We start from the raw sequence: 22,006 nt of genomic DNA on the forward strand, positions 1-22,006 counted from the left end.
CGCGGGGCGGGGCGAGGGCGGGGCCGCCGCTGCCGCTGTGCCCTCACGGAACCGCGCGCTGGCCCCGCGGCCGCTCCGCCGGCGCCCGGAGACCCGCGGAGATCCCGGGTCGCGCCTCGGCCGCCGCTGTGGGCGGGACGTCGGTTGCCGCCGGAACCGGAGCGGCGCAACCGGAGCGGCGGAACCGGAGCGGCGGAACCGGAGCGGCGCGGTGCTCGTTCCCTGGCCGGCCCGGGCGCGGCAGACCCGGCGGCGGGAGGTGAGGCGGAGTGGGGGCCGGGCTCTGTCGGTCGCGGAGAGCCGAGGGGGTTCGGCCGCCGCCCCCTGGCCTGGCCTCGCCCCTGCCCGCCGGGCTCAGGCGTGCGGGCGGGATCCGGGGCCGAGGCGGCCCGGGCTGGCGCTACCGCGGCGGGCAAGGCTGCTAAAGCCGTTCCGAGGGACAGAAGCCGGGCTGAAGCAGAATGCATTCACATTCTCCGCTCTCTTGTGGTACTCGGGTGAAGCAATGAGGAGACGGGGTCTCTTGATCGACAACTTGCTCCGATCGTCAAGTACACGATAGAGCATAATGCGGGTTTCTTCAGTGTAGCTTTAGACATAACTTAATTAGAGTGTGAGAGTAACAGTAGTGAATTTTACAGTGAGTAAAGGAAGGTGAGTGACATATAGAGGACATGAGTGGGGTGCCTGACTCCATTCTTAAAAGCTCACAGAAGTTGAATGCATGTGACATAGTTTTTGGTTTTGTTCTGTGGCATGAAAAATAAAAACGAAAAAAACCCCGTTTAATTTCACAAGTAAGAGAAAATAGCCTCTGTACAGAGCATTGAGCAGAATTTTCCTGAAGTCTTATTAAAAAAAAAAAACATATTAAATTGTAGTCTTTCATGTTAAACTTTTCAGTCTTTGTAAATGTCTCTGTAATCCTAACATAGGTTGAGAATGACTTGGAAGAAGATTGTGGGACTTAGTATGTGAAAAGTCTTGTCATCTGTGTCAGATGAAATTGTGATTTTTGTCTGTGTGGCAGCAGTATCTGCCTGCTGTGAGTTTGTGATTTTCATGCAGGAATAAAAACTTTTTAGTTACATAGGTGTCATCCTTTAGAAACCTTCATGAGTTGTTTTTGCTGGTGTTATCCATCACACCTAAACTTACTGTTAGAAGGGATGAGGAGAAACTGATTTTCTTTTCTGTTTTCAGTTTTATTTGAAGTAGTTTACTTGAGTTTTTTTATTTGCATGGGGATTTTACACCATGGGGAGAGGGGAAAGAATAGAGTGGAAGTCAATAAATAAACTCAAACTCTGAGGAACTGTCGTTCCTGATGGTTTTTTTCATTCTGTTTTCCAATGACTTGGATTTCTAGCTAGTATTGATTATAAAAGTTAAATCATTTCACAAGCATCCCTTATGTAATTTTTTATAACTTTTTCTCTTTTTCATTAAAGGGCAAGATCAACTACGTAACTACAGTGAGATAGCTCTGAATACTAGTTCTGTTGTTCAATTAACTTTCAATCCATTAATTGCCTTACTGGTCGTGGATTCTTCAAGTTACCAGCATGGCTCTGGCTGTGATGCTGCTGGATTCTGCTTCCTTCCACAGTGCATGCTGCAGGCACAAAGTTTTGCTCTCCTCACTTGGACCTCTCCTCAGCCATTCAAAATTGTACAGCAGCTACAGGAGGCCCGGGGCAGAGCCTGAGAAAAAACTGTCCTGGCAAAATGCTGATTTCAGCTTGAAGAAGAGCATTGATCACCTGAAGACTCAGCTAAGCTTGCTGAAGAAGGAAACCCAAGATTACTTAAAAGGACCTGGAGGCAATCCATTAAGTCAGCACTTGTTGGAACAAACAAGGGTGTTGTGGCAGTTTAGGAGCCAAGAAGATTTAAATAAATGGGTTCTTTCCTCTGATGTGGAGATCGGAGGGAAAAGTAAAGTTTACATCAAATTGGGTGGGAACAACCAGGCTGCTCTGCTGTATGGAACCCTCAGTACAGAAGTGCCTCGAGATGGGGAGACCAAGTACAGTGGGTATTGCAGCATGAGATCCAGACCAGAGGTGGTGAGTACAGCTCCCTGCTTGCACAGCTTCTGGTGCTGGGTCTGAGGTGTTTGTGGTGTCCCAGTGACAGCTTCTGGTGCTTGCACAGCTTCTGGTGCTGGGTCTGAGGTGTTTGTGATGTCCCAGTGACAGCTTCTGGTGCTGGGTCTGAGGTGTTTGTGGTGTCCCAGTGACAGCTTCTGGTGCTGGGTCTGAGGTGTTTGTGATGTCCCAGTGACAGCTTCTGGTGCTGGGTCTGAGGGTGTTTGTGCTGTCCCAGTGACAGCAAGTGGCCTGCTCTTTACTGCTGATCCCTTCCAGGAGCACTGCATTTTCTCTCAGACATGTCATTGCTGCTGTGCTGCTTTGAACTGGAGGGAACTTCAATTTTTTCTTGGATTATGTACAACAGACAGACCTGTTTGCAGCATCCTTACAAATGAAGGGTCTGGAATGAGACTTTATATCCAAATTTTTTCTTGGTTTATGTACAACAGACAGACCTGTTTGCAGCATCCTTACAAATGAAGGGTCTGGAATGAGACTTTATATCCAAAGTTGGTATGATAACAAAATAGACATCTTTCCAAATTTGAAGTTGATTGAATGTGTCATAAGTAAGAATTTTCTGAGCTTTAACTTGGTCTATTCATCAGACTTTTTTAGGGTGAATGAATAATTTTCTCACAAGAACAGAAAACAGTGCTTTGAAATGTACTTTTTAAAGGTCTGCCTCCTACTGTACATCAGAAAAAAAAAGCAAGACACAAATCTTTGATAGCTTAGAATTGAGCAAAATAGAACCAGAAATGGGTGTGCTTATTACAGACATTGCTTGTTTCATCCCTTATTTCTAAGCACCTTTAAAAGCAAAGGAACATTTTCACACACTGGATAAAACCCTTAAATATTTAATGTGTTCTCTTGCTTGTGTCTTGGCACAAGTGCTTAGGTAAAATAATTTCTGGGCCAGAATCTTGGCGAGCAGAGAATATGAGTAAGCAAAACCATTTTATTCACTGCTCTCATGGTAAATGGGAGGCATATGAACAGTGATTAAAATGGTGGCATTAGATCAGGTGAGTGGAACAAGTGGAGTCTTATCTGAGTTAAACTCTCAGGACTGCTACTGACTTGTGCAAATGTGACTCAAACTTTCACCTCCTCATTCTGAAGTAGTGGAGTGTATCAATCCATCCTTATTTAAGTAGAAAGGCTCAAAACTGTTAAAACCATAAAATGAAGTAGCTACAGGCCTTGTATTTATATTTTCATCATCTACTTATTCTGTTACCTACCAGATGAGTTGGTAGAACAATAGCTGATAGGTAATCATAGTAGTGCTGTAAAATAAAGGGGAAACGTGAATTTTTGGTGCTAATTTTGACTTCTTGGCAAGTCTGCCCAAGAATAACCCTGCCCCCTCCCCCTCGTTGCTCCAGGTGACTTCAGTGTAGCTCTCTGAGGACTCTTGGATGTGCCATCATGCAAATGACATCATCAGGATTTTTCAGATCTTTGGAAAAAATTCAATAAAGAATTAGACATGCTTGCAATCTTATTATTTTACACAGTTAATGAAAAAAAAAAAGTTGGAAAACATTAAATGCTCCCAGTTTTCATTAGTCTTCTGTTGGGAAGTTATCAAGGAAGATAAATTATTTCACTGCTTCAATTTCCTGCTGTCACTTCTGAACGATCTAGAACTGAGCACAGAATATGAAACTTAGTGAGCTACATAAGTGCTGATCTATCACTGCAGCATTTGTGTAATTGCCTGGTAGGGAATCCAGTCCTAGCAAGGAGGTCTGATTTCTGATAATTACGAGATTGTGGCTTATAATGAGAGTCCTCAGGCAGCAATATTGTGATTTGTGGTGTCTGATAGAGGGCTGAAGGAAATTCAGTGAGCTCAGCAGCCAGGGTGATGACAGAGTAGCTCTGTTCAGTGTGTTACAGTAAATGCTGTCTGACATAATAACAAGGGCAGTGATCAAAGCAACAATGCTCTGGTCCTTGTGATTAAAATGTCCCTCTATTAAGGAGAAATAATTCTGTTTATCAACAATTTGTAGGGATCTTTTAACAGGAAGAAGTATTATGACTGGTCAAACTTCAACAGTCTGTATTTACGTGTCCGTGGTGATGGCAGGCCTTGGATGGTGAACATTTATACAGACCCCTACTTCTCTCATCAAAAGGATGATCTCTACAGCTACTTCATGTTCACCAGAGGAGGCCCATACTGGGAGGAGATAACGGTGAGCTAAGCAATCTTTCAAACTGATGAGACCATCTTGAGGTCCTGGCCAAAGCACAGGAAGGGGAAATCTCTCCACATTCACAGTTTATATTCCTGGGGAAATCTCTCCACATTCACAGTTTATATTCCTGGGGAAATCTCTCCACATTCACAGTTTATATTCCTGGGGAAATCTCTCCACATTCACAGTTTATATTCCTGTGCACTCGACATTTTCATTATACAATAGACATGAGCCTTTGGCTTGGGAGTTCCCAAAACTGGACTAGGGGAGGGCACACTGTGCAATTGTGTTAAAGAATTGATGCACCAGGTATTTCTCTGAATGCCTACTGTTGGCATAACAGGATAGATTAGATATAGCAATTGAAACTTAGCAGGGGTTGCCTGGAATATTCTCTGTGGTAACCATTTTATCTATAATGCAAATGGGTATGGGCTGTTGTAGGATTTGTTCCATGCAACAGGATTTGCTTAACTTGCAGCTTCTCTGGAGTCAGTCAGACTCAAGAGTTGGGGTTTGTCATTTGTGACCTTTAACTCTGTGACACAGAATAATATTTTTAAGTGTGAGTTGTGGCTCTTTTCTGGTGAAACTTGGGGACTTCTTCTAATTCTCTGATGACAGCTATAGGGAGGTTTGCACATCCCTATGAATTGGTGTTAGTGCTCCATGATGCCATTGTCCAGTCATGTGGGGACAGGCTGCTGTTCCGCAGACGAGGAGCCAGGAGGATGAAAGTTGGAGTGTCATTGCTGGCTTGGATGTTTTCCTCTCACCAGCCACCAGCCAGCCCTGCTTTCTTGCTCTTGTTACTTTCAAAGAAATTTTTACTTTACCCTGAAGTGCTTTGCTAGAAGTACCAATGTCTGAATATGAAGTTTGCACTGTGAAATCCACAGCCTGGATACAGATGAGTTGTCAGTATGAACCCATGGTAGACTTTGCAGTAATTTCTGGTTGATATTTCCAGGTTAGTGGAAGGAGAAATTCTCTCTGTAAGCAGCCACTCACTGTGTCCTGACAGGGCAGTGCTCCTGTGCCATGGCTGCAGCCAGCACAGCACAGGGTGGGCCTGGAGCTGGCTGCCAGTGGCCACTTGAAAGGGTTAATGTGGCCCATCTCTTGTGCCAGTTTTATGTACCCAACTAATGCTAGTACCATGTTATTTGCTTTTCCCTAAGTTTCTATTTTATACACTGGTGACACTAAAGTCTGACTTTGCTTTGTTTTGTTTATGTCAGATTCCATTCTCCAAATTCTTTCTCTCCAGTCGGGGAAGAGTCCAGGATAACCAGCATCCTGTCTGGTTAGACAAGGCAAGTTTTCTGTAGGCTTTATTTAAAATTTCATTTGAAAAGGCAGTATAAGGAGCACACAACTGCTCTGTAAGAAATTCAGAATTTCCTTCAAGATGACCTGATATAGATAACTTAAAAATTCTCTAATGTTTGTGAATTTGCAATTGAAGGGCTTCTTCATGTTAAAAGGTACTTATTCTCATGTGTGGTAAATGAAAACATATATGGTCTATTTAAAAATATTTACTGGGAGTTAAAGGGACAAATCAGTACTTGATCTAAGTATGCTCCACTGAAGTTTTGTTGATGATTATTTTATGTATGTAGTATTTTATTTTATGTATGTATTTATTTTATGACAGTAAAAATTATGCACTTGCAGTGTAATTTTGCAGACATATTTTAAAGAAACCCAAAAATCAGGGAAGCAGTGTGAAGGTAGTTTAAGAAATCTTAATAAAATGTCTTGGTCACACTCTTGGTCACATACTGAGTATTTGGAGTTGGAAGGGACCCATAGAGACCATCAAGTCCAACTCTTAAATGAATGGTACTAATGTATGTTTTCCTAGGAACCTGGAAAGGCGGAAAATAATTGTTAAATAGGAATAAAAAAGGCAAGAAACAGTCAATGTATCTAGGGCTTGCAAAGGAATAGATTCTTTAGAGCAGAGTTTAGGTGACTCCTGTAGATTATCTGTAACAATGTGATTTGGAAAAAATGAGCTTTAAAAACTCTCTGGACTCCAAAAGCCAAAGGGTTACTTGTAGAGCTGGCTGCTGGGGAAGGAATAGCATGGAAAGCATCAGAATGATCTAGAGGAGTGTCAGTGCACTTACCTTGCTTTGTTCTGTGTTTTATTTAGCATATATTTGCAATGTAGATTTAGATTGAGTCCACATTTATTCATCTGACACATCCTAGACATTATTTTCCCAAACTTACAGCAGTTCTGAAAATCATGGGCACTGCTCAGACCTGCACTTTCAGCAGGGCTTTGGGGCAGCTGAGTTTATGAGGTGCCTGCACTGGTGACTGGACTGAGCTGGTAATGCTGGAGGTGTTTTGTAACTGAGGGAGCATTTGGGCAAGCCTCAGGCTAATAGAAAGCAGACACAAGCCACACAGATTTGTTTGTATATTTAAGAACATTATTCTAATTGGGAAACAGTGGCTAAGAACCTTGTCTTACTATTAAACTCAGTAATTAAGTTTCCTACCAGCTTAAACTTAAATTCTAAAATGTCTGGTTTGGTGTTTTCACAGAGTAGATGGTGTATCACTGTCTAGAATGATCCCTTCCATCCTTAATTACATCTTTGTTTCTCCTATTAATGAAAAAATTGTGATTTTATGAAAATGTGTTTAGAAACTCAATTGTGATGAAAAGCATGAAGGATAAAAGTAAGTGTTGCTTTAGGCTCAGGCCATTTTAAATCAAGGGTTTATCTACACAGTGGTAGAAAGGCACATGTGGAGTCATTTCCCACTGGGGTCTGTGTTGAAAATGGGGTAGGGAAGTGTTCAAGCCTTAAAATTCTGCTGCGTTTTTAACAATACCAGTTTAAAGAAGATCACTGTGATCAGCATGTAAAATAGAAAATTGGGAAATACAACTGAGTTTGATTGTAATATTATAAATACTCTTCTACCCTCTGTGTCTTTTAACTAGGTTAGAACCCTTGGATTCACCATTGGAGATAAAGTAGATGGTCCATTCCAGCTGGAGATCGATTTTATTGGTCTGTTGAACGACAGAGCTCATAAGGAAAAGTTTGCCTATGAAGCATATGACAAGAACACTCCAGTCTAAGCTGGGCTGGTGTACTTTGGAACATTCTTCAGGTATTTGGTTTATTTTTATAAAATACTTATTAACATGTGGCTTTTAACAACTTGAGGGGCCTATTAAAGAGATAAGTGCATGAAGTGTGGCACGACTGGCATCTTTAAACTCCCAGCTACAGAATCATGAAGAGATTGTACATAGATGGATGGACTGCAATGTAGCCTGAGAGCAGTTGTGATGTTCTTACAAAGTAGTGACTCTTCTTGGCTTCTATCCTGACCTTCACTGAAATAAAAGTATTTCACAAGTCTGTTGTTCTTGTCTTGTCCAACACTTTCATTTTCTACATTGTGGTTTCTTGACAGTTGTAAAACACTTGCATTTGCTAGTTTTAAACTGAAAAAGGTATGAGAATTAATACTCTGAGGACTGGTGTGACTCAGCTTCTGAAATTTACAAAGAGCAGCACCAGAAGTGGAAAAGGCAGAAGTATTTCAACCTTTAGCTTTGGCTCCTCTAGATAGCTAAAAAAAGAAAAAGCTGCTGCTGCCAAGATGGAAACAAGAGCTATGCAGCAGGCTTGACTTTTCCTTCAGAGCTGTTGAAGATAATCCTACAATGATACAGAGCCAAGGATGTTGGAAAGAAGCAATGCTCCAAAGGGCTGGGAGGAAAGCTGCAGCTCTGTCTGCTCCCTGAGGGGGCAGAGCTTGGCTAACTTGGCATCATTACAGGGTAGAGCAGATCCCACTCCTGCTGTGTGCAGTTAGCCTAACTCAGCTGTGTAGCAAGAATTCACAGCCTCAACTGCTGCACAGAACCTTAACACCTCCCTTTTGCAGAGAAATCCAGTTTTCAGGAATTCAAGATAACCACCCAACACTTGTTTTGTAAAGGGCATGTTTCAGCTGTCAAATTTTAATAATCAAAGCACTGACCTCCTCCACAGTAACCTTGTTTAAGTGAACTTTAGAAATATTAAATGTACTGTATTTTATAGGGAAGAGACCACAATGAAGCAAGCTGAAACAGAATCTTGTACTACCATTTTCATTTTGCATTGAATTCAGCTGCTTAATTGTGGAAGAATGATGATACCAGAGCTAACATCTTTCCATGAAGTGGGAGGGCAGGTGAGTTAGTGAGGAAAACCTGGCACAGGAAAACACAGCAGTAAATACAGGTGTGAACAAAATGAGTGCCAGAGAAAGGAAGTTGTAGTTGGTATACTAAATGATAAAGCCAGTGATAAACAGGACATATACAAAACATTTATTGTCTTCTTTATTAAAAAACTTGCTTTTTCTTGACATTGCAACATATATTTGATGGGACACTAAATTCAGTAAAACATTTATTTGCTCAACAGCTGAGATTACAACTGCTAAATTATCTTTCTACTTCTATCCCTAAAAAATCCAGACAACTTTTCTATGTATTTTTTAAATGCAAAAATAACAGCTTCTTTTAAAACCAAGGTATTGAGTGTACCTCAACACAATTATGACATCTTCTAAGCATCTTAGAGGTGAAAAGCAAGAGAATTTTAACATCTGCTATTTACCATAGAAAGGAAGAAAACCTTAACTGTACCAAAGCATTCAACTGGTAATTTGTAAATTCAGTTGTGACTTTTTCAAAAAGGTAGTTTACAATTATGTTACACATTAGTTTGCCAGAGAGCTTGCATATTTTTTCTTCTCTTTGAAATTCCCTACTATTCCACAAGATTAGATTAGAAATGCTGAATAATTGCTGTAACTTAGAGCATTTAAGGATTGACCTGGAGAACAGGGCAAGCAGGTACTTCCAAATCCTGTCATTTTGAACACTGGGGAACATTTTGAAGCTGCTGCTATCTAAAGCCTGCACTCTAGCACACAACAAGTGCATTCTGATGCACAAGTCTGTCCTAAGTTGCAAGGAGGCTTCTCGAGCATCTTTTTTCCACTTATATTTTCTTCTTTAACATCTTTTAGTCAAGTAAATTAGTTAAATGAAAACATTACAAAGCAACAAGAGAGTTCTAAGCCCCTGAAAGGTTAGAACTCTCAATGGAGAAGCTGATCATCATTATGCTCAGAGCACATTACAAGGTCTCATTAATTGCTTTCTGGATTCCACTCGCTAAAAGCAACCTGAACCATACACAGAGCACAAGCCTTTACATGAGAGGAACAGTATTTACAGTGAAGTCTTGGATACTTCTTGTTCATCCTAACACCCAGATAGGGCTCTACGTTTTCCAAGAGCATGAGCCCTTTTCTCTTTTCTGTCTTGCTCAAGCATCTCACGCCTTTCTTCCCTGGAGGGAAAAAAAGAGACCATGTCAAGTTTTATTAAAGGTAGAGACACTAGCAACCAAAGGAATCTGAAGCTGCCCACAGCCTAACACAGGTTTAATCAGTGCTGCCTTTGCCATAGGCAGAGATAAGAGTACCACTATGGACTGCACCCAGACATTCAGGCAAATACATCTGCTGAGACATGCAGGTCTAACACTCGAGGTAACAGCATGGTAATATTGACAGCTTCTTCCAAGATTAAGGTAAATCTCCAAACCCTGGAACTGATACTGTTTGTGGAAAAAAAACAAAAGTCTTAAATTCAGAGCAGCCTTTTGTTGGCCTTCTTGAAATTTCAACAGTCATTGGAAAGAAAAATGTCTTTAATACAAAAGTATCCTTTCCTAAACTACATTTAAATCCTAATAAGAAGAATGAATCATCGTATTACTTTAAGTAACACTATCTATAAAAAGACGAGTGGTGTACTAACCTTGTCTGGAGATGTGGCTGTTTGTAATCTTTCCTATGTGAACAGATACCACCAGACCTACTGAGAACAGCATTTTCTTTAAATTCTCCCCACGGTTTTAGTCGTCCTACAATTTAGGAGCAAAAAGAGAGACTAGTTTAATAGTTTAGTAACTAATTGTGGGCTTAACTTCCTATCATGAATTTATCCTAGCTAGCCTGTTCCTTACTGGTTGTTTTGAAGATGAAATGCCTCTTTAAGCTATGTTACCAGTTTCATTCCCTATAAGTAGTTCTGTAAGTAGAAACAGGTGACTGTGTTTAGAAGTAACATTCAACATGCAAAAGTTCAGCTTCTCACATGAGATTAAAAAAACCCACCTCGTTGTGTAAGGAATATTTTGTATTTCCTGTACATGCATCTATTCAATGGAACGCAAGGATATTTATTCTTGTATTTATGGGCTTTAGGTCATAAAATCCTAATCCTCAGTAGGGAGGCACTTGAAGCATATATTATGAAGAGATTTAATATCAGACTATGTGGGAACCCATAGAGAAAGCAAAAGGGACAGGAAAAGAGGCTGTACACTTTGTTCTCACTGTGCGAGGGCTGTGACCGACGCGGGCTGCGCAGGGTCACAGTACCTTTGTGCGGCTGATACCGAAGCGGCCGAGAGAGACTTGCTTTGAGATCAAATGTCTTCTTTCCACTTGTGGGTTCTGCAGGTTGAGCTCCAAACTTGAAGGGGGTAAGAACTACAAAAGGCACCAAGATACCATCATTAGAGTAGCAGGAGCATCAATGTACACAGAAAGACCACACTGCGATTACCAAGACCAAAGAGCCATTAAATTCCCCTGCTGCTACTTCTAAAGATAGAATTGCACAAACAATGCAATTCTCACCTTGAAATAGGGAGGGACAAGAACTGTAGAGTACTGGCCCTTCAGCTATGATTACACCTTGGAAGAGCACATACAGCTCCGTGTGTTTTTCTAGTCCTTCAAGGCAAATTGTGTTTCTTCCATGCCTATTTGGAACCAAGTGGTTTTTCATGTTAAAGAAGAATTCTTTTGGCTCAGGTCAGCTTTAGATCACTGGAATTTTGCTTGCCCCTTGAAAACATCAGTATTATTATACAGCAAACCAGGAAGCTCAGGGTTCTTGACGTGTGCAAATATCCCTGTAATGCTAAGGGTGCCAATGGCTGGATAGCAGAGCTGTGTTGCTGCAAAAATTGTTAGTAATCAGAAGATTTCTGATTTTTCTTAATTTTATTTCCTGAGTTATCAGGGTGCTGAGGCTGATCACAGGTTATCCTAAAGCACAGCTAGAAGCCTGATGCATGCTAACCACACAAGAAGAACGAGACTTCTGGGAAGGTGTCAGGAATTCCTTTCTGTGCTGATGGAGTGTCCCCGTATCTGCTATCTGAATCTTCTGCTATGTAGTCCCTAAAGGTCTGGAAGACTTTCTATCCTCTTTTCTGTAGGTAGCTAGGTACCATATGTTTAAGTTGTGTCACCTAAACATTTTAGTCAAATTGCTGGAAAACAAAGGAAACAAAAACTACTGCAGATTCTGAAGAACCAGTCATAAATTAGAGAATTAAATTAAAACCTGGGTCTACATGACATTCGATTGTTAAAAACTTGTACAATAATTCAGTAAGACAAAAGTCTTGATCTGAAAGAACCAAATAGTCACCATCCACCTTACCCTTTGATGCAGTCAGATCATTATTTCTTGCATTTCCCTTACTGTTCTTCTGACTTCGTAGTTTGCAGCTCTTTTGAGTGTCAGGTGTGCAGAGCTCCTCCATGTATGGAGACATTCTAGATGGAGTCTTGGTAAGAGAGCGTTTGTGCTCGTTATCTTTTGTGGCTTCTGAGAACCTGAAAGATTTTAGAAATATGAAGACAAGTTCAGTCACCTACAAGGAATGTAAGCAATGTGCCAGAATATAGAAGGTCCTGCCTTCTATATTAATTATTATTAAATTATTTACTACAGATAGAAATATTTACTTTGTGAAAGATGTTCACAGCTCATACAAAAACTGTACTAAATTACCTAGCTGGTATAACACTTCAAGTTTCGAGCCAGTGTCAATAGCAGTAAGTACTACTAGAAAATACAAAGAACTGACTTTCTTGTTATTTTGAAAAGCAAATATACTTGGGTGCAATAAGCTAGTAGATTTATTCACCAACAGATATGATTTACTTTAGACCTGGATTCTGTAGTAAAGCATTGCATATTTCATTAGTTTTAAAATTCAAATTAAGAAAAACTGAAAGACAACTAACAGAATGCTGGACCTCAAAGACCTACAAGAGGAAGAAGCTGACAATTTTGAAACACACAAGTTATCTGCTGTTGAAGATTGCAATGCAAGATGTTTTCAATCACCATCTGTATGGCAGATTATCTTTTGTCAAGTGGGCAGTTTGCTTTATCTCTCTCTTTGAGTGACCACATTCACACCTCCCTGGGAGGGGACATCTGCTGATAACAGCTATTGAATGGCACTGCATGACTGATAAGAACTATAACATCCCATTGGGAGATGTGAGCCAGAGGGAGGAGCCAAGCATTCCTACCTGGATACAATCTGAGGTTTCAAGCATTGCTACCCAGATATAATCCAGAAGGCTTTCTGCACGGGATTGCCCAGAGAAACAGCAGCTGTCTTCTTCTTCCACTGGATCTTCAGAGGAAGAATACATCCTTCTCTACAGGACCCCCCTTTGCCCCAACAGAACCACACCTGATACTTCAGGAGGGCTGCAGCCACATTTTCAATCAGACTGCCACCAACACCCTGACCCACAGGGTGTCAGGTTGGGTTCCGACTCTGTCGGTGTTGTTCTAGTGTACTCCATTATTTATTTTATATTTTTTTCTTTTCCCTATTAAAGAACTGTTATTTCCTGCTCCCATATTTTTGCCTGAGAGCCCCTTAATTTAAAATTTATAGCAATTCAGAGGGGTGGGGAGGCTCCTGCCTTCCTTAGCAGACTACTGTCTTTCCAAACAAAGACACCTGCATACCAAGACACACACATTCCATATGTATTCCAAATGTGTATATACACATTTTTAACGAACACCTATGATTACTCATATGTGCACATGCATAAAATTCAAGATCTTGCAAAAACGCATGAGAATAAGACATGAGCTTGCAAGATTTAGAAAGACAAGGAGTAAATGTTGAAGAAAGCTGTTTTTGTAGACAAGCAAGTTTATGATGAAGTACAGCTTGCAAGGTCCATCACCACAGTACAACTGTGGAATGGAATTTTGGAAGCAAATTCTGAAAGTAATGTTTTGGTTCACATATTGCTAGAAGTCAATTAGGGCTACAGTGAAGACATCCAAGAGGACACTAGATGCAGTGTATTTTTGACATTTGTTATCTAGTGAAATAAAAAACACATTTAAAGTAAAAACAAAGCCATTAAGTTTGTAATCTTGATTTTGACCTTTGAACAGCAGAAGACCTGCATTCCAAAGTCTCATAAATAATATATATTATCAGACAGCAATATGAGAAGTTGCATTATCTGATTTAAAAACAATAATCCCACATACACTTTAGTCAGGGACAAAAAAAAATTCCCAGCAGCCATGATCTTGGCATGCAGAAGTGGAAAAGTGAAGGTCATCAGAGCAAGGAACACTGGAACCAAGGCCTGTGAACAACTGTGTATTGTTAGCAAAGGGAGAATATCTAATCAGAACTTCAGTCGCTGTGGAAGGTTAAGGAAACTGAATAAAGTCAAAATTAGTATAATAGTTAGAAATCAACAAAGAAATAGTAGAAATAAAGGCTTTCATTAGAAATTAGAAATTTCATGAAATATTAACACTAATAGAGAATTAGATTACTGTGGAAGAATGATGACATACACATGATGTTCTAAAAGGAAATGAGACAAGGTATAATAGCAGTGAGTAAGAATTCATCCATTTAGCAATTGCTCATGACTTCTGGTGTCAGTTCCCATCTGCTAGGAACAGGCTGCTTAGTCAATCACAAGAGGACCCATGCTGTGACACTGAAGGGCAGGGGAAGTAGAGGACAGAAGGAAGAAAATACCTAAAAACCATTGCAAGACTCACCCGGAATACTGAAGAGAGTTCTGATTTTAAAAATTTACAGAAAAATTAATTAGGATAAACAGAAACTACTAGGCTGCCTGGCAAAATAGAAAACCTAACACAGTAATAGAAGTAAAATAATTGGCTTGATTTTGCATCATTTGGCTTCAGAAAAATGAAAGCTAGGACTTGAGATTCTTCTAACAGACAGAAATGAAAAATGAAGACAGTAACAGCACAATGAGGCTTAAACCACTCAAAAAGCCAGGCTGAAAGTTAGTAATCAGAATTAGTCTTGCATAGTTCATTTTTTGGAAGAGAAATAATGTAGTAAATTCACAGTAAGTGTTAACTATTTCATGTGTATCACATCAAATGGCTTGCTGAAAACTTTGATTTGTTTTTTTACCTGACGTTCATTTTGGATGTTGAAAGCACAGAAGGATGAAATGAAGATTTCTGGGATAAAATGCTCCGATTAGCAGCGTTCAGAGAATTGCGCGGTGAGCGCCGGACATTACAAGGAGTGCTGGTGGTGGAGAACCTGCCTCTTTCTGCATTTGGGCTGAATAAAAATCTTTTGCCACCGCCTTGTTTCTAGGGAAAAGCAAATTCTGAGTTACCACACTCTAATGAAAACTTATCTACAAAGCAGCCAAGAGGAAGGGAAAACACAGAGTGAATCAGAAGCCTATGGCCTCTTCAGTTCTCTCCCTTTTTTTTACATCTTTAAAAGCATATTTTAAATGTAAGTATTTTTATTATTAAATTGACCTGACAACACATACCTTAGAATATGGAGTGTCTCTTTCTGACGCTCTTAAGGGATTTGATTTTCTGGTCAGCACCTCCTGATTAGCAATTTGTCTCAAGTATACATTGATACAATATATGCCATTAAAAGAAAAAGTAGCATTCAGGTGTTTCATTCATTGTTACTGTTTGATATGGACAGTGCTAGAGTAACCAACCTGAACAATTCTATGGCCATTGCCATATTCATTGATGCATTACTGTCACTTTTTTAGGCTCTACTGCACTTTGTGAGAGGCCCTGTTAGCAGCTTTCAGCCATGAGAGCGTGAAGTACAAGAACTGAGAACAACACAAACTGGATGTATTTTTAAGGAGAATCATACGTAGCCATGGGATGATAATTCAGGCACAAAAGAGAAAATATTTAATTCCTGCTCTTTGAAAAATAACCTATCCCCTTGGTTAAATTTTGCAGCAATTAAAAAAGTTGTAAACAAAAGATCCAGGAGATCTTTCACCAAAGTAATTGTGACAATTATTTTTACTCAAAAACCACAAATTAGTTGTTGGTTTCTACAGCTGCACACTGTTAACATGTAAAACCTTGTATTGTTATATAAGTTATAAACAAATAACTATATGTATTGGTTATGATATTCCACTGCAGGTTCACATGACCAGCTACTTACTGATCTAAAGAGACCTGGTAGGACTTTTACACAAAGGCCCTTGAAATAATTGAATATGCCAACAATGGGTATCTTCCCATGTTATCTCTTACCTTGACTGCGCTGCAACTTTCATTCAGTTTTTTTTTCCTCTCAATGTAGTCAGCAATAGATTCCATTTTCTTGAACTGAGCCTCATGCAACTTTTTGAAGTCTAAGAAGTTCCAAAAATAAGAACATTCACAGATATAATTTGGTGCTAAGGGAGTTTAGTACATAATAGGAGAATTTTGTGACACCTACTGTCACGGCCTCAAAGAAGCCAATGCATCCCTCTAACTAGAGGCTGTAGACACAGCTGACCAAACAGGACCAAGAGAATCTTTCACCAGCTACATGGCCCATTACCTGCTAGCCTGGAGGATTATAGAATCATGGTCTGGGTTGGAAGGGGCCTTTAAAGAACATCCAACCCAACCCCCAAATTCTGCAGTTAAAGAAAACAAATACATCTACATTTGAGACGATTTAACACATTTTAAGAAGTGATGAACATGAGCTAATGTATAGTAGTACAGCACAACCATAGTATTTATAAAGTGAAAACTAAACAAGCAGGAATAATAGCATGTATGTGTTCCTGTTCTTTCAAAATCATTAATACAAGTTTTGTATGGAAAAGTACCAATATGTTCAATAAACCAGTTTTTTAACATACATCCCAGTCTTTTACTACTATGAATTTACAAGCTGGAATATGTACCTTGATATGTAACATTTGGGAATTCTTTTTTCTTGCTTTTTAAAGAGAGAATATTCTTTCATTTGAGCACAACTAGAAATCTGAGTTTTAAACAAACTAAGTCAAGTCTCTCTTTACACAGAGAAAACACATCTCTTCCTAGAGATGGCAGGTTGTCTTACTTGGTGTGGTAGCTGTCCCTCCTGCAGACCTGGGTGCACGGCTGACATGTAAAGGGATCTTCCCTGCTGCAGAACGAGCATTACCTGGTACAGCAAGATTAGACAAAATCATTATGACTCCTGGATGATTTAAAGTAATCACAGTGGTTTTAAATATTGTTCCAATGTTTGTGTCCAAAACACACTTTATCTCTTCAAAGCGGGTCATATTAGGTTAGTATCTTATGATAGTAAAATATTTTTCAGGGAAAGTTTACAAGAGACCTGTGCTTGCAGTAAATAAAAACTTTAAACTCACTGGCCTTGGTCTGTGTTTTTAAAATGTTGATACTAAAGAAGAAATACCTTTTGACCAACTTTTCTGCCACTGCCTTATTTACATACAAAGTCCAAGCTATTTCTGTCATCTCTGTTCTCGGGTGTAGTAATAAGCTCACGTTCACATTTTAATGATTAATTTTCTTAAGAAAAAAAAAAATCAGATATCAACTCTACATCAAGTTCAGCTTTTGCATATCAACAGCAAACACTTGTATTTCTGGTCATTCACATCCCCTCAAAAGAAAACTTAGATGACTACAAAATATTGAAAGAAGTCCTTATTGGAAACAAATAATGGTGTGCAGTTAAAAAATCGATTTGATATTAAATGCAGACTTGTTACTACAGATATAGGAAGAGATGAGCACTGTACCAACTCTCAAGATGAGTGATGTCCCCTCATACTCTATTGCTTTTGTTTTTAAAAACAAAGAAAATCGTTTTAGTTCATAGAAAAACCCCATTTCTGAGCTAGTTCAAAATTATTGGTGGTCTCCCATAAGACTGTCCTTGTAAATTCTATGGAATAAGAATATCCATAATAAACTTACAGACTACATACACTGAGCCTAACAGAGCAAATGCAGAAGTGTATCTTACTTGACAGATCCCTCAATATCAAGAAATTATCAGATTAGGTGGACAAACTAATTTCTTCATGTCAGCTGCATACACAAAGCAGTGGGGGATAAATTAATTAATATTTTCAGTGGCATCATGTTTGAAGGACTAAAGACACCACCAGATGAAAAAGTGATCCAGTAGAATACATTCAGATAGTCTTAGGTAGTTCAAACAAATGGTAAAGGATTCTATGTTTTCTGCTGATTTTACTCCTGGAAAGCAAAAGATAAAACTGTTCATCTGTAGAAAAAGATAAATGGACCATAACGAAGCAAGTCCTCTCTTTCTTGCCACCTCCGAGAGGCCAAACACCACCTCAAGGGTATTCCAAAAGGCATTGATCCTTTTGGAAGTGTAAAACTCAAATCCACTCATCTCTCTGAAAACTCCCTCACTAAAACAAGAGTTCTGAAGTCAAAGCCAGCGAAATTCCAACACTGCAGAATTTGTGGATTTGTGTTACAATGTTAAACAAGTAACACAAACTCAAACCAGACCAATTTTCTTCTGGCAGCCCCAAAACAAGATACTGATCAGCAGATGCACCACAACAATGCTACAAAGACACAATAAAATTATCTTTTGGTTATTCTGAGCAGCACAAATTGAAGTTACTTTTATCCAATTTTCTACTTACGTTGTCCTCCCCTGACTTTAGTAGAAGCCTTCTCTGCCTGTTTCTTCTGCCCAGCACCCTTCCCTGGCTTCTCAACAGCTCTCTCTTCAGTTATTTGGATTTTGTTTTGTGATACCTTCTGTCCGTTTTTGGGCTCCCCCTGAGGCACTTCATTTTCTTTCATTTCAGAATGCGCCTGCAATTTAAACATCCCTTGTTTAACCCGTTTGCTCCAGCTGGATATAAAGCAAGGCTGTTGTTCTGACAGCAGTGAGCCAGTGGAACAGATTGCCCAGAGAGGTGCACAGCCTTCATCCTCAAGGGTTTTCAGCATCAGATTGGATAAAGCCTAAAGCACTGGGCTCTAACCTCACACCTGAGTCTTCTTTGACTGAGAGACTGAGCAAGAGATTTTCTGAAGTCCAAACTGAGTTAATCTGTGAAATACTTACCCTGTTACTTCACAAACTTAAGATATATTAGAAAGCTTTGACCTGCATAGCTCTCACATTTTAGTATAAAATTGCCTTTATGGATTAAAATTATTGATTCATAAGATTAAATTCACTGGGGATGTTACTTTTTACTGCTGTAATTTTGCATACTGTACAATTCTCTAACACTAAAAGACTAATACTCCTCATTTTCTCATTCCCCTCCTCTACCTCAGTAAAAGTCTTTCAGACAGTTCTTAATTTACCTACTCCTTGCAACTCAAAAATTCAACCTTCATCTCACCTGTAACTTTCTCTTCCTAAGTCACACAACCCTCACAATAAAAAAAATTATGATATTTAGACAATTGTGCAACTTCTGATAATTTTTTCTATATCAAAAAAGAGAGAACAGCATTATTTTAGATAAATTCTGAAACTAGCCTAAGATTCAGAATATTACAATGAACTAGCAGCCTTACACTCAGATAAAATGTTTGGAATTGTATATTTCTTAGAGGAATTTATTGTCTTGAAGCAGTGACTAGAAGTAATGTCTGTTTATTATGGGACAGTGCATAAAGGGACAAAACCCAGTGCTACAAAATACAAAAGACCAGTACCAGAATGCTTGCATATCAATTTCTCTACGTGTCAAAACATACACACACACATATATGAACACATACCATCTATAAATGGTGACTGAAAAGAAATCAAGTGTGCTTAAATTATGCTCAGAGGAAGGGAGGACAGCACACAAAAGCAGGCCAAGCAAATCACCTGTTGCTCATCAGAAAGCACTGGGTTTTCTTCACTGCTGTTAGTTTCCTCATGGGAGTTCCTCTTTTTTCTGGTTATTTTCTTATCCTGACCACGTCTTTTTGTAGTGAAACACACTGAATCAGACATTTCCTCCTGATTGCTCAGTTCATCCGATTTAATGGAAGCACATGCACTCTTTACAGAACCCTGTAGCAGAAAAATATTATAACTGGAAGATATCTGACACAAATATGAACTAAATACGCCAGGGACAGTTTCAATTTTATTATCTAAAAAAAGTATTTTATACTAAGGATAAACAGTAGCATGCCACATAGCAGCATAGTAATCAAAAAACTGGCACAATCTAGATTCCCCTAAGCATCAAAGCTCATTGTTTGGAGACTTTAAATACAATTCCTATGACTGGTTTATCACATTTCATTTTAATAAATTATAACAATCTAATATTTTATTTTTGAAATCTAACTTGCATGATGTCATGACCCTCCCATATTTGTACATTTGTGGAATACTCTTCACCAGTAAAAACAGGGCTCCTTTCCTGCTCATGAAAATTTTTAAAAAGCTGACAAGGTTTATACCAGTTCCTCAAGCCTTTAAAGATTTTTAAGGGATGCACTTAAAGGGAGATGTATTTTAGAAAAAGGACATAACAAATTACTTTAATAAAAAACATTGCCACACTCAACAAAACAATTCAGCTTACAGAAAATTATTTAAAATTTAAGAAAACAAAACACTAAGAGGCAAATAAAGGAAGCAGCATAACCATATTGCTTTCATTATAGGGAAAGTAAACTGTAGTAGATGCAAAATGCTTTCCAATTAGTACCTAGTCCTCCTCATTAAGGCATGCAAAATAAATAAAATATTTTTGTATTTGCTACTGAATGGTGTCTGGAGCCAAACAAGCAAGAATTAAGGTTTGTTCAGTGGAAATTAAATGTCATTGTTCACAGAGAATGGATTTGTACTGATGCTGAAAAATGCATTGGTAATTTTGGCAGCTGAAAGGAAATCAGCTTTCAGTCATAGAGGCCGCTTCAAAATTAACATTAGCAAATCTATTTCTATCAGCACATAAGTACTTAAAATTAAGGTCACTAAGAAGTAAAAGGTATTTCTATTACAGTTCCCATTGTGGTCAAAATCACTCTTCAGGACATGCTCTGCTCTATGGGTTACAACTTCTCCTCAGAAGTTACAAATTAAGGTTCACATTTCTTAAAAGCAAGGTCTGATTTATTATGTTACCATATTTTCACTTTCTTCATTCGTCCTTTCAAAGTGCAGCTTTAATGATTCCAACAATTTGTCTGCCTGAAGAGAAACCAAAACAGCCCATGAACCAAACAGTCCATTCAGTCACTGAAGCTGGCCCAGGCCCGACCCACATCCTATAAACTGAGCGAGCAGAACATTTCCCAAATCCAGCAGCAGAAGGCACACCAAGGACTCGCTCCAGTCAATGAGGCAAAGTGCCTAAGGCCACAGGTAAATCTGCAGCACATTCTCCACGGAGGCACAAGGGCAAATCTCCTTGACTAGGTTTCCCCTGCTCTATCGTCGAGGTTAATTATTCAAGGAAGGAGACAAACTGTTTTAAGCCCCACGGCGCAGCTGAACTTGAATTAAAATTGTGTCAAATTTCTGCAATTGCTTCTGCCTTGCCCATGCTACGGGCAAAGCATTCTTTTCATCCCTCGCATACGTTCAACAGTAACAGTAATAAAACAACGATGAAAATACACCATTGATAATTCAAGCTATGAAAGACTCTTAAACACCTAAGTAGACAGGTCAGCACAACAACAAAGAAAGTACCCCAAAATTAATATTTCCAGAAGAACTCTGAGCCCTGTGAGGACAGGGAACTGCCTTGTCCACCCAAGATCTTTCCTTTAAGGCTCTACGGGTTGTGCTATGGCTGCGGGCGGAGCCGGGTCGCGCCTCACAGCGCCCGCAGCTCCACGCAGGACCCTGGGGCGCCCTTTGGCTTCTCGCCCCTCAACCGCGACCGCCCTCTCCTCCCGTAAGGGGCTCACTTGTCACTGCTCCTCCCTCTCCGAGTCGTTAGGAAAGAAAACCAAAACAAACAAAGCCAAGAAAACAAACACAGCTACCCGCAGCGAGGACACCGGCGTGGGGAGCAGCCGGGCCAGCAGAGGCGAGGCAGCCGCCCCTTCTCGATGCCCGGCGGACACCGGAGCCCCGCTCTCCCCCTCCCCAAGTGCGTGCCCGCACCCCGGACGGCAGCGCAGCCCCCGGGCGCCCCAGGGCGACGCCACCGCCGCACACCGCGGCGCTCCAGACCCGGGAGGGTGCGCCCTGGGAGGCTGGGGACGCGTTCTCGCTACGGGGCACCCCAGAACCCGGAGCTTCGGGGGCAGCGCTCCCTCACAGCCGCCCCCGCCTCACCCGAAGGTTGGCCCTCAGCCCGGCGGCCTTGGCGATGCGCTGGAGCTCGGTGTATTTCAGCGCCTCCAGGGGCTGCAGCGAAGAGAGCGCCATGACAGCAGCTCCGACCGAGCGGCCCTGCCCGCCCGCGCCAACCGACACCGCTCGCACCGCCCCCGCCGTTCGAACTGGCCCGCTGCGCCAGCCC

General features: G+C 40.4%; 2 protein-coding genes across 2 annotated transcripts; one reads left to right on the forward strand and one right to left on the reverse strand.

Annotated features, from left to right (window-relative positions):
• Positions 1-156: 156 nt before the first annotated feature.
• NDUFAF1 (NADH:ubiquinone oxidoreductase complex assembly factor 1) lies at positions 157-7,713 on the forward strand. Its single transcript, XM_058026110.1, has 5 exons — positions 157-259; positions 1,452-2,069; positions 4,124-4,309; positions 5,557-5,631; positions 7,287-7,713. The coding sequence occupies exons 2-5, from the start codon at positions 1,566-1,568 to the stop codon at positions 7,425-7,427; spliced, it is 906 nt and encodes a 301-aa protein (XP_057882093.1). The 5' UTR covers positions 157-259; positions 1,452-1,565; the 3' UTR covers positions 7,428-7,713.
• A 952-nt stretch (positions 7,714-8,665) lies between these two features.
• On the reverse strand, positions 8,666-21,936 carry NUSAP1 (nucleolar and spindle associated protein 1). Its single transcript, XM_058026563.1, has 11 exons — positions 21,820-21,936; positions 20,656-20,721; positions 19,396-19,584; positions 18,200-18,374; positions 16,618-16,701; positions 15,807-15,907; positions 14,680-14,867; positions 11,883-12,058; positions 10,808-10,918; positions 10,182-10,287; positions 8,666-9,708 (listed from the first exon to the last, which is right to left on the reverse strand). Exons 1-11 carry the CDS (start codon positions 21,910-21,912, stop codon positions 9,621-9,623), a joined length of 1,377 nt encoding a protein of 458 aa, XP_057882546.1. The 5' UTR covers positions 21,913-21,936; the 3' UTR covers positions 8,666-9,620.
• Positions 21,937-22,006: the final 70 nt, after the last annotated feature.

The sequence above is a fragment of the Melospiza georgiana genome, chromosome 6 (assembly GCF_028018845.1).
Source record: "Melospiza georgiana isolate bMelGeo1 chromosome 6, bMelGeo1.pri, whole genome shotgun sequence".
Taxonomy (NCBI): Eukaryota; Metazoa; Chordata; class Aves; order Passeriformes; family Passerellidae; genus Melospiza; species Melospiza georgiana.